This window comes from Nicotiana attenuata, chromosome 5 (genome assembly GCF_001879085.1).
Source record: "Nicotiana attenuata strain UT chromosome 5, NIATTr2, whole genome shotgun sequence".
Classification (NCBI taxonomy): Eukaryota; Viridiplantae; Streptophyta; class Magnoliopsida; order Solanales; family Solanaceae; genus Nicotiana; species Nicotiana attenuata.
Genome location: NC_031993.1, coordinates 50,377,502 through 50,388,933, shown reverse-complemented (window position 1 = coordinate 50,388,933; position 11,432 = coordinate 50,377,502). Strand labels below are relative to the sequence as shown.

General features: G+C 36.9%; 1 protein-coding gene across 1 annotated transcript; it reads right to left on the bottom strand.

Moving 5' to 3' along the window:
• On the bottom strand, window positions 202–7,903 carry LOC109225832 (microtubule-associated protein 70-2-like). Its single transcript, XM_019390613.1, has 11 exons — window positions 7,392–7,903; window positions 7,173–7,258; window positions 5,410–5,475; window positions 5,155–5,325; window positions 4,901–5,071; window positions 4,626–4,781; window positions 4,382–4,528; window positions 4,189–4,260; window positions 3,565–4,095; window positions 3,293–3,480; window positions 202–763 (listed from the first exon to the last, which is right to left on the bottom strand). The coding sequence occupies exons 1-11, from the start codon at window positions 7,651–7,653 to the stop codon at window positions 724–726; spliced, it is 1,890 nt and encodes a 629-aa protein (XP_019246158.1). The 5' UTR covers window positions 7,654–7,903; the 3' UTR covers window positions 202–723.

The following is an 11,432-nucleotide window of genomic DNA, read 5'->3' as shown; positions in this document are numbered from 1 at the left end:
GCTGGATTTGCAGAATATTTTCAACTGCGAGACATTTGACAACCTAAAGTACCATATCTCAATGCAGTTGGGAATTCAAAGGAGCAAACTAATCAAACAATTGCAAAACCATTCTTAAAAATCCAAATGGTTTGGAAGTCCTAAATCATTCTCCAACTATAGGATGCAACAAATTTACCTGATTCAGGCTTGAAAATTATATGACCAGAAATACTCAACTTTAATTGAAATATCAGGGTCCAGAATAGTACACAAAAATGCAACACGTTCAAGGGGGCAAAAACTTCTGATCTTCATCTGATTACAAGAATATTGACAAACCTGAACAAGAAGATATCACACTAGAGCTGCAGATTACTACTATTGACTGCAAACAAGATGGGGAAAAGAAAACAGGGCAAAGTAAATGCTGACAAGCTATCTATACAACTACAAAACCACAGCTTAAAATGTTCTGCCAAAAAGTTAGTTCAACTTTGATAGCTAGAACCTCCTGCCGATTCCTAAGCAGACTTGCGTCATAACGTATGTTAGAAGCACACCAAAATATCACCTGTTGTCCTCCCATGTTTGGAGAGATCTCTATCTTGCCACTTTCAGAAAGCAGAGAATAGAGGCGTTGGCATGCTTGTTAGAAAATAGGAGAATTGTAAAAGTATGCAGATGACAGCAAGCCTATGCAGAATTGCTTCTTACAGCTGTCTATGGGGTTGTCCGCGAATGTTATTGTGTGCCTCGCATTGACCCATTCCGTGCTACACTCCTGTAGATATATACATATTATTTGAAGCTAAAAATAAATAAAATTGAATAATAGGCACAGTGAAGTTCTACATTTCAGCACTTCTCCCTAGCACTTATTGCAAGGATGAGTGAACAGTAACTGGAGAAAAGAAAAGGAAACCTAATAGAGGGTTTTTAGAAAGGGAAAGCATAAAAATCTTTGAGAAAGTTAGTTTGCTAGATAGTGAATTGTGCTTAGATCCGGAACTGCAGAATCTATCCCTTGTGGCTGCACCTGCATTGCCTAGAAACCTCATGTTTTTTTCTTTCTCTCTTTTCTTTTTTTTTTTTTTTTTTTTTTTTTTTTTGTAACAAGGTAAGGTATTTTGTTGATGTTAAGTACCAAGAAGGTACTACAGAAAGTAGAAAAGGAAGACAACTAGTTCACATATACTGTTACAGCATCACCTCTTCCAAAAATTCCAAAAGAAAATCTGGAAATTCCAGCATACCACTCCTACACTATGAATATAAAGACTGTAAGCAATCTATACGCTACAAGAGAAGAATGGTGTTTCTTTCCCTCAAAACATCTGTAATTTCTTTCCAACCATATTGTCCACATGATGCATAGAGGGGAAGAAACCTCATGTTATAACTTGCCAAAACTAAAAAAGACGATGAACATCTGAAAAAAAAGTGATTCAAACCAGAATTGAGGATCCAGCTATTTTCAGTTACTATATGTTTGCCTATAACTGCCATCTTAGATAAACTACGTGCCTTTAGAACCCCACCTGAATTCAAAAGATTATATTTCAAGTCTGAGTTTGTCATTTAAGGACCTCTTAAAGGAATTAAGTTATCAGATGAATGAGCAGAGCAAAAGGGCTGAGCCCCTATATGCAATAAACCAAGACAGAGGCTCATTAGACTGCCCATCTCCTGACATTGTTCATGGAATCATATTCTCAAGTGTTAATCCATCCACTCCGTGTACATGTACATGTTCCGCTCCATAATTTTTTCCAAAATATAGGCCTCAAGTCTTAATATATCAAGTTAGATAAGTTTCAAGCAAAGATATTGAAACCTGATATGGTCATCTGTTTCCACTACCATCATAGAATAAGGCCTCAACAACAGCATAAGCATTCACCACCATCATGTGTTAGGCATCGACAATCATAGAAGCATGTGAATTTTCTTTGTTGAAAACATACGCCAAATGGGATCCAGCTCAAGATGGTCCTAACTCCCAACAGTCCAACCCCTTCCCCTCCACCCCAGCCTTTAACAAGATTTGTAACCATTAGGTCAGGAGTACAGAAACAAATACAAATGTCTAAAAAAGTAGACACTGATAAAGAGGCCTCTAATGTCTTCTGTTTCTCACGTTTGTTTTGGCAAGTCAAAAGAAATCTTCTTGTATTTCCCACAATGCAAAATAAGATAACATCATTTGCTAGAATGGCCTAATATTGTTCATTCAGCTTCAAGCCAGACAACCTAATTATTCTGTAACAAAGGGGGATGCAGCCTATATTCAATGAGTCCAACTAAACACAGTATTTTGACGCGGAATATAGATATATGTGAAAACTACTAAAATTTCAACAAATATTAAATTCTGGATCAGTCTAAAATTCGGTGCTAAGAACCTTGAAGGTCGAACCCATCAAGTTTAAATCATGAATCGTCTTTGTTTTGTAATAGTGATTCTACTTTAACCTCCAGGTGAATCCTCACAGGCATAGTAAGTTTCAAATTATTTGTTCTAAACATGTTAGCGCTAAAGTTCACACAACAGTTTTTCTAGACTCATTTTGAAATAGAGATGGATAGGGGGAGGGGTATGAAAAAAGTAATTTGTAATTTCACAAAAGTAGCTTGTAAAACAAGGAATCAGCTAAACCATGCAATCTGACACACAGTAGGTGGCCCCAAAAGACTTTTCATTTAGAACAGGGGTCCACCTGCTATTTCACGCTTGTCTTTGAAAGAAAAAAAGGGTCTGAACTCAAAGTCCAAGAATACTTTTTTTATGACCAAGAAATATGTCTGGGCCAACCTTTAGGACCAACCGCAACCTTCGAAACTCGGGGATAATGGGTCCGCCCTTCTACTCTTCTCCATTTAAATACCAGGCTTAGTTCGCATGATGCAGGGCTCGAACCTGTGACCTAAGGCACAAGTCCCTCAACCTTATCACTTGAGCTATGTCCTGGGGGCCAAAGTCGAAGAATACTTTAAACTGCTTACTGAAACGCCGAGGAATCATGTGTCTAAAGAAATTCAAAGTAAAGACTTAAGTTCCTTGCAAATGGGAAAAAGATGTATTGTGCATATCCCGCAAGGACTCATTCTTTTTTTTCCTATTTCCTCTTTTATTTGGGTCAAGAAAATTTGGCTTAAGTCCTCAAGGGGATGACAGAAGGGATTAGACAGGAGTTAAAAAGAAAATTTTGCTTGAATGTAAAGTCTGAGATAAGGGATTGCGAGATAATTAGCGATAAAGACTGACTTGAAGTTCATTTAACATAATTGGTTGACAGAATTGAATGCATACCTTCCTGGAAGTAGCTGAGAACTGTTCACTGGACCCTTGGAATTGGCAAATCTTTTGGCTCTATTTTCTTGTTGTTTCTCAACACGCATGGCAGCAACTTCCTTCTCCATCGCAGCGACTTCCCTTCTCATCTTTTTGGCCTCGACTTCCATGGCTTTTGTTAAAGTCTCTACTTTCTTTGCTAACATCTGAACCACAAGAATGTTATCAAACTTTGCAGAAAATCAGAATGAGTGAAGGTAGTCATGATACCAATCAGCAGTCGATCTAACCTCAATAGCGTCGTCTTTATCATTAAGACTTTGATCCTTCTCATGACCAGCTTTCCTCAAAGCAATTACTTCTTTTTGCAGCAAATCATATAATACTCCAGGGACAGTATCCTCTGTTCCTGTCACTTGGGAATCATTGTGTTTTTCATCTTGATTCGCTTTCCATGAACTGTTCGCAGTCTCATTATCCTTAGTCCCATCACAGGACTTGCTGCTATTGAAATTTGGACCTGTTCCATTCAGAAGGTTTTTAGTCCTGTCCAATGATCTTGAGCCACCATCAAACGACTTAGATGTCCCTTTTGCATGCTTCAACACTGTACTGGCCCCAGAAGATCTCAGCTGAAATGATGGTGATCTCTTGGGTAAAAAGCCATTCGAGGACAATTTGGAGATGTTTTCAGCTCCACCCAGTGATTGCCGACGGGAAGGGCCGTTGCTTGAACTTCTACCATCTGGTGTACTGCGAGCACCTGCGCTAGTCGATCTCAATGTCTCTTCGAGGACCTTGAGCCTGAGATGATATTTCTCCTGAGGGAATTATCAAGATCAAGATAAAAATAAATTATAGAAATAGCATCAAAATCACGTTAAAATGCACCCTGTATTGGGACATAATTGTACTTTCAACTGGGCTTCGGACTTTGCAGCTCGTTCAGTGATTGCAAGCTTGTCACGTAACTGCTGCCTCTCACCCTGCAGAACATTTTCTGAGATCAATGTGAGCTCATTTACTTTATTTAGATTGCATCAGTTCTATTAGGACAAGATGCCCCTATGACTATCTTATAGCGAAAGTCAAGGAAAACTATCAAACCTGCACAAACTTCCTTTCTTCAAGCCACTGTTTAACAGGCATTACTTTATCATTGGCATCTTTCCACTCATTAGCAACCACGGTTGCAACCCTATTAGCGGTTACCTTGGCACGTGCTAGCTCCCGATCAAGAGTTTTTCTTTCTTCCTGTAGAATGGATAAGTAGAAGCATTCCAATTTAGGGATTGTCCACATAAAAAATATCTAGTTTATATTTTATTGAAGTCTTGCTAGGGCGAATTACATTCATCTCTTGAACTTTTCGTTGGTAATCCCGGACAGCATTAGCAGCAGCACCGCCAGCAAGAACAGCCTCTTCAAGCTCACGTACAGTTTGGGTAAGCTTTTCAACCTCTGCAACCTTTTGTCGATGCATTCTGTCCAGTATTTTATTTTCTTCCTGATGTATGTTTGTATGAAAAACATAATTAAAGGATGATGATTTAGAGATTAAAAGAATAACAACAAAGTGGTCTAACGTTCATAACAGCAGAAGCACCATTTCTGTGATCGACGTACCTGGCATATTTCTATCTGTTTCATCAATTCCTGGTTCTTGTTCTGAAGGTCATCCACCATAGAAGCCTTTGCTAATGCTGACTGCACAGTTCTCTCAGCATCAAGTAGAGCTGCCTCTTTTGACTTAGTAAGACGGTCCAGTGCTTTATTATCATCTTGTAGCTTTGCAATCTAAGGAGAAATAGGCCAGAGAATGAGTTCTATGAGGTGAGGACATACATAATCACACCCAGATGCGAAATACTGCCACAGACCTCCTGACGAGCAAGCTTGAGCTCAGCCTCCAAAGGCGCAAGAATGGCTTCAATTGGAGGCATATCATCGTCTTTTTGAGCAGCATGAACCCTTCGAAGGGTGGCTTCTGCTGCAAACTGAGCTGCCATGGATGCCTTTTTCTCTTCATTAATTTTCTTAATTTCAAGATTCTGCCAAGCATGAATTGTATCCACAGTTATGAATGCACATCAACAAAACAAAAGAAATGTACAGGGAAGAGTTCGAGCTAGTACCTTGCTTTCCAGAAGAGATTCTGTCACCTTCAGCTTTTCGTCAACCCTTGACAACTCGGCCGTAAGCTAATATCATATAAAACAATTAACTGTATCAGCCTGCATTCTTAGCACTAATGAATAGCTCTAAAATTAGCACAATAGAATTCATCATATATGCCCAAATCAAAGTGCGTAAGGGACAAATATGCAACGGTACCACTAGAACTATGTTTCCAAAAATCAACATGATTGCAATACTAATCTAGACCTGCCCAATCAATGAAGAGTACATTGCAGTATTCAACAATTAATGTGGAATTTATACATGCTATTCTTATTTTGGAACAAGCTGCCCTTCCCAAAAAGGGCAAAAGAAAAAGTAGTACGATAATGTAGATAATACTAATATCTAAGTAATATAGCAATTTCCCTAAATGGTTTTTAATGAATCCTCAAATTTTAAGTCCAAATTATATGAACAGCATCTTGTTGCTCCTAAACTAAGACACAAACCAAAAGTAAATTCAGTTACATAACAGAAAATCTAGTTCAAACAAGACTTTTTCCAAAATGGTAAATTTTAGATGAGAAATGCACTGATAGATATTGAAGGCAACAGAAACAGCAAGAGAATTAAAGTTAGAATTCTGTATTTTACCATATATTTTTCTGAAGAATTTTAATTATATACACCGACAGTGTTTTATACTCCCTCCGTTTTAATTTATGTGAACCTATTTCCTTTTTAGTCTGTGCCAAAAAGAATGACCATTTTCCCTATTTGGAAACAATTAACAAAAAATATATGTGTTTCATTTTACACCACAATTTCAAAAGTCATTCTTTCTTTTCTTAAACTCCGTGCCAGTCAAATGGGTTCACATAAATTGAACGGAGGGAGTAAAATTTTACACTAACAGTTTATGTTAACTGGTTATAGCAGGTTATTAGTCTATTTGTCAAGTTACCTTACAAGTTTTTTTCTGACGAGTTACATATTATTGTATCAGCTTAACCTGATGGCTGATGGTATGAAAAATATATACACCGTTATTGCACAAAATATAAACTCTTTTCTGAAACAAGACAGTCAACCAGTCATAGCAAAATTTTGTCCTCTGTCCTAGTTGTTTCAACTCCTACAATTCTTGTCAAACTTAGAGAATGCAGTTAATGCATTCACTTCACAGCCAATGCTTCTCTTAATCAACGCCGCTCTTTATTGAACAATTTTCAACTGTGATTGCACTTGACCTTTGAACTCAGTTTTTTAGACGTTAAAAGTGAAAATGGTATCACTTTCCTACTTCCTCTTTGTTTGCACATCCTCAATAACTCAAAATTTTGTTTAGTTGATTAAAAGTAACTGAGAAGCATCAAGTGTTGAAAAGCACTTTTAGGTGTTGAACCTGATTTTATAAATAAGCAGCAACATGTTTGGATAAAAGTGTTGAAGCTGATAATAATAGTCTTATTAGCAATTAGGAATTCGATACCTAACTTACATTAAAATATCCCTATGTTTCACTTTAATTGACACTCTTTGTTTTTTGGTCGGTCCCAAAACCCTTGACACATTTCTATATTTAGAAACACTTTAACTTTAGACTTACCAAATTACCCTTAATTATGTGATTTACAATCACAAAAATATATCTGCCTTCTTTTACACCTTCCTAAATTATGTGTCCAATCAATCAACATTACACAAAATTGGGACTGAGGTAGTATTTTGAAATCACGTCACATTGTAAGAAGGTAAATATTCAAAAAATCAAAACCTCTTCAACAGCCTTTTCTCGTAAGCGCTCTGAGAACCTCAACGCCTTGATCTCCGCCTGAGCCTCACACAATTCCCGGTCCTTATCTACAATGGCACATTCACACACCCTATCAATAAAACTGTAAAAAGCAAGAAAAAATTAAAATAAAAACTCACAACAGAAGAACACAGCTAGCTATCAAATAGCTTTGGATCCAATCCAGCTAACAATACAGACCTCTTACTTCATTCTCCAGTCGATTAAGCTCCAACTTCACCGGATCCGACCCGTGGAGAAGGTTTAAGAACTCGTCTGCGTCAAGGCTTGGCCTCATCGACGTTCTTCTTCGGTAAGTCTTCCCTTCCTTGAACGAAGCTGATACTGTCAACGGCGAAACTGTTTCACTCGTCGTCGGTCGCACATTGCCGCTGTTATTGCCGGAACACACCTCCGGCGACCTTACCTCGCCGGAAACCTCCGTCAGCTCCGATCTGTACATTTCTCTATTCTTACAGTAAGCTCACTTTTAATGAATAATTCATACATACAACAAAATGTAAATAGACAGATGATTATGTCTATATATCTATAGTATGTATATTATATACGGAAAGTGTCTCTGTGTGTGTGGAGTTCAAAAATGCTGTGTTGCTATCTCTTCAGTGTTAACTGTTAAGCTCAAAATAGAACTCTGTGTTAGAGAGAGAGAGAGTTGAAAATGGTGCGATTTTGGGGTTTGTTTCAAGACAATTTGTTACTCCGAAACAATGTTTGTTTTTATTGTTTCATTAAAATTGGTTGTATTGTATTGTTAAATTTATTATTCCGAAATAATAAAAAGTTTTTTTTTAAAACTACCGATTTGGTGTGGTGGTATTGTTTCCTATTTTTCTTTTTAATTATGACCTAACTTATTACTCCACAATTCTAATTTACCCTTTATCTTTTTTCTATTTTAACTCCAAATTTCCAACTTATAACCTACTATATTTTTTTCTAGACCAATGTTAAAGGTGTTTTGCTGCCCTCTGTTTTATTTTTTCTCCTAATTTGCTTGTAACTCAATTTTAATTAGTTGTGCTCTTTGTTTTGACTTCTTCTGTCTTGCCCCTTTGTTATGCTTTCTTGTTGTGTTTTGCCTTCTTCTGTTTTGTTTTTTAAAATTATTTTTATGCATAATTTTTGATAAATTTAATATTTAAATAATTGAGGGTATTTTAGTAAACTTGTCACAGTACAGTATGATACAGTCAAACCAAACAACAAATTATTATTTAACAATAACAAACAATACAATCTATCCAAACATTATATTCATAAAATGATACAGTATAATACGGTATAATACAATATATTATAAAACGATTGGGAACAATGATCCAAACAGAGTGTTAGTGGTGATTGAGATTGAGAGAGAGGCAATGGGAGCGCGACTTTGTGACTTGTTGAGTGTGTGAAGTAGTGTTTTTCTTTCTTATAAATTTCACACTTTTTTTTTTGGGGTTAAAACTGGATGCATAATTAATTAACAAAAGAAACTACCCGTTAGGGGTTACATGTTCATACTACTAAGTAGTAAGTACTAATTTAACTTTAAGTTGGCATTTTTATTTAATTTAAGTTATACTATATATTATTAGTCTTGTGAGAAATTAATGGATTTTGTTGTTATTATATGTTGTTAGCATTTTTATTTATTTTTATTAATTTAAGTTATAAATACTATTAGTGTAAAAATTATAGTATATTATCAAATATATTAATTAATAACTTGATGTGTATATATCGTTCTGACTTTTTCACCATCAATAAAAGGAACATAAAATCCTTTTTTATTTAAACAACAAAAGTTTATAATTAATCACTTTACATACTTCCCACTTTTAGTTGTTCACTTTGGACTTTTCACGCCCCTTAAAAAATAATAATCGTAGTATGTATTTTACCTTATAACTCCCTCATAATAATAGCATTTCAAAAAGTCTTTGGGAAACAATTAGAAATGAGTAATTAATGATAAGGGTACGCTAGGGAAAAAGTTTGTCTTTTTCTTGATTTGCTAAAAGGACAAGTAAAAATAAAACTATATCTTTAATATGGTGAACAACTAAAACTGAAAGGAGGGAATATTTATATACTTCTGTTTTATACTTCTCTCCTAGAACAAAGACATTAAAGATATACTTTGAACTGAATTCTAGTCTCGATATGTAAATGAATTCGAAGCGCCTGCTTAACTATCATTTGCTAGACTATACTTTGTACAAATTTTGTTTTGTGAATATTATTTAAACTAGTAAAGTCATAACAGACAATAGTAATAAATTATAACATGCTTTTTTTTATAGTTTAGCTTCTTTTTGCCATAAGTTTAGTTGAGATAGAAGGTACAAAAATTATTCTTATATATGTATATAAATGTTAATTTCGCGAACTTGATTAAATCACAATTAAAATATTTTTAATATTATATTGTTGGGCTGTCTAAAATCTCAAACAAGAGCCCAATAGAGTAGTAATTTTGCTTACACAACACTTGGGCCCTGATGGGCTTTTAATATCTTGGCATTGATGGGTTTTTAATGTCTTGGCCTTATGCGTCTTATGTTTTGATGATTTAACAAACTTGTCGTGAAGAACCAGATAGAAAACCTGGCAACCTGGCCTACTAGGTATACACTTCATGTGACTTTGTTAAAGTATGAAAATCAACAAATGGGTGAACAACCACATGGAGGAACACAACAGGGACCTGGTAACCTGGTCCTTTAGGGTTCTCCGACACAAGCACAAGTCAGTGACTGTACGCAATCAATATAAAGAGAAACTGTGACGACCCGGCCGGTCGTCTTAAGAATTTACGCTCCGATCCCCTATTAACTGCTTCCCCTAAGTTCATTTCGGTTATTTTGGTTTGCCGGGACGTTCGGTGTTAAGTTTCGGAGAGTTTTGGGACACTTAGTCCCTAAATGAGAGCTTAAGTGTTGAAAAGTGGTCCGTAGTCGGAACAGTGTGAAGACGACCTCGGAACGGAAATCCGATGGTTCTGTTAGCTCCGTTAGGTGATTTCGGGGTTGGGAGCGTGTTCGGAATGTATTTTGGAAGTCCGTAGCTCATTTAGGCTTGAAATGCCGAAGGTTGAATTTTTGAAGTTTCCGGTTCGATAGTGAGTTTTTGATCCGAGGGTCGGATTGGAATTCCAGAAGTTGCGGTAGTTCCGTTGTGTCATTTGGGATGTGTGTGTAAAATTTCAGGTCATTCGGACGTGTTTTGGTTAGGTTTTTGATCGAAAATGTATTTTTATGGAATTTGAAGTTCTTAGGCTCAAATCATTGATTAATTCGAGTTTCCGACGTTGTTTGAGGTGTTTTAAGGATTGGTACAAGTTTGAATGAGGTATTAGGTGCTATTGGTACTTTTGGTTGTGGTCCCGGGGGCCTCGGGATGATTTCGGGTGGTTAACGGAGGAATTTTGAAGTTAATGCAGCAACTGAATGTCCCTCTTCTGGTATTTTCGCATCTGCGGCTTGGGACCGCAGATGCGGCGCCGCAGAAGCGGCTATGTGGCCGCAGAAGCGGCTTGTCCCCTTTTCCCTTGGAAGCCGCAGAAGCGGTGCCATTTCCGCAAAAGCGGAGCCGCAGAAGCGACCCAGCCATCGCAGATGTGGCCCTGTCCCCTTTAATGAAAACCGCAGAAGCGGTATATTGGTCCGCAGAAGCGGGACCGCAGATGCGGTCCCTTGTTCGCAGAAGCAGAAACACCTGTTCAGAAAAGGGAATTTCGAGGGTTGAGTTTCTAGAGTTGGAAAAATCAATTGAGAGCTCGAGAGAGGGCGATTTTGAGTGGGTATTGAAGAGAAGATCATTGGGTAACGTTTCCTTAATCCCTTTTTGTTGTATTCCATCAATATATAGCTTAATCCATCATCTAATTTCGAAATTGGAATCAAAATGGGGGAAAACTTCTTAGAACAAACTATTGGGTTTTGAGTGAGCATTTGACCTCCGATTTGGGAGATTTTTATACGGTTAGACTCGTGAGAGTACGAGGGTTCTGAAAATTTGAAAATTATTCGATTGCGAGGCGTTGGCCTGAAGGGCATTTCGGTCATTTCACCTAATTTTACGCGCCGTAACTTTGAATTAAATAGCAAAACCAGTTGTTTGCGATGTTATTTACAATGTGTAATTGAATTGAATAGATTTAGGCCATTTGGAGTTGGATACTCGTGGCAAGAGCGTGGTTTCTAGTTGATATTGAGCCGGTTCGAGGTAAGT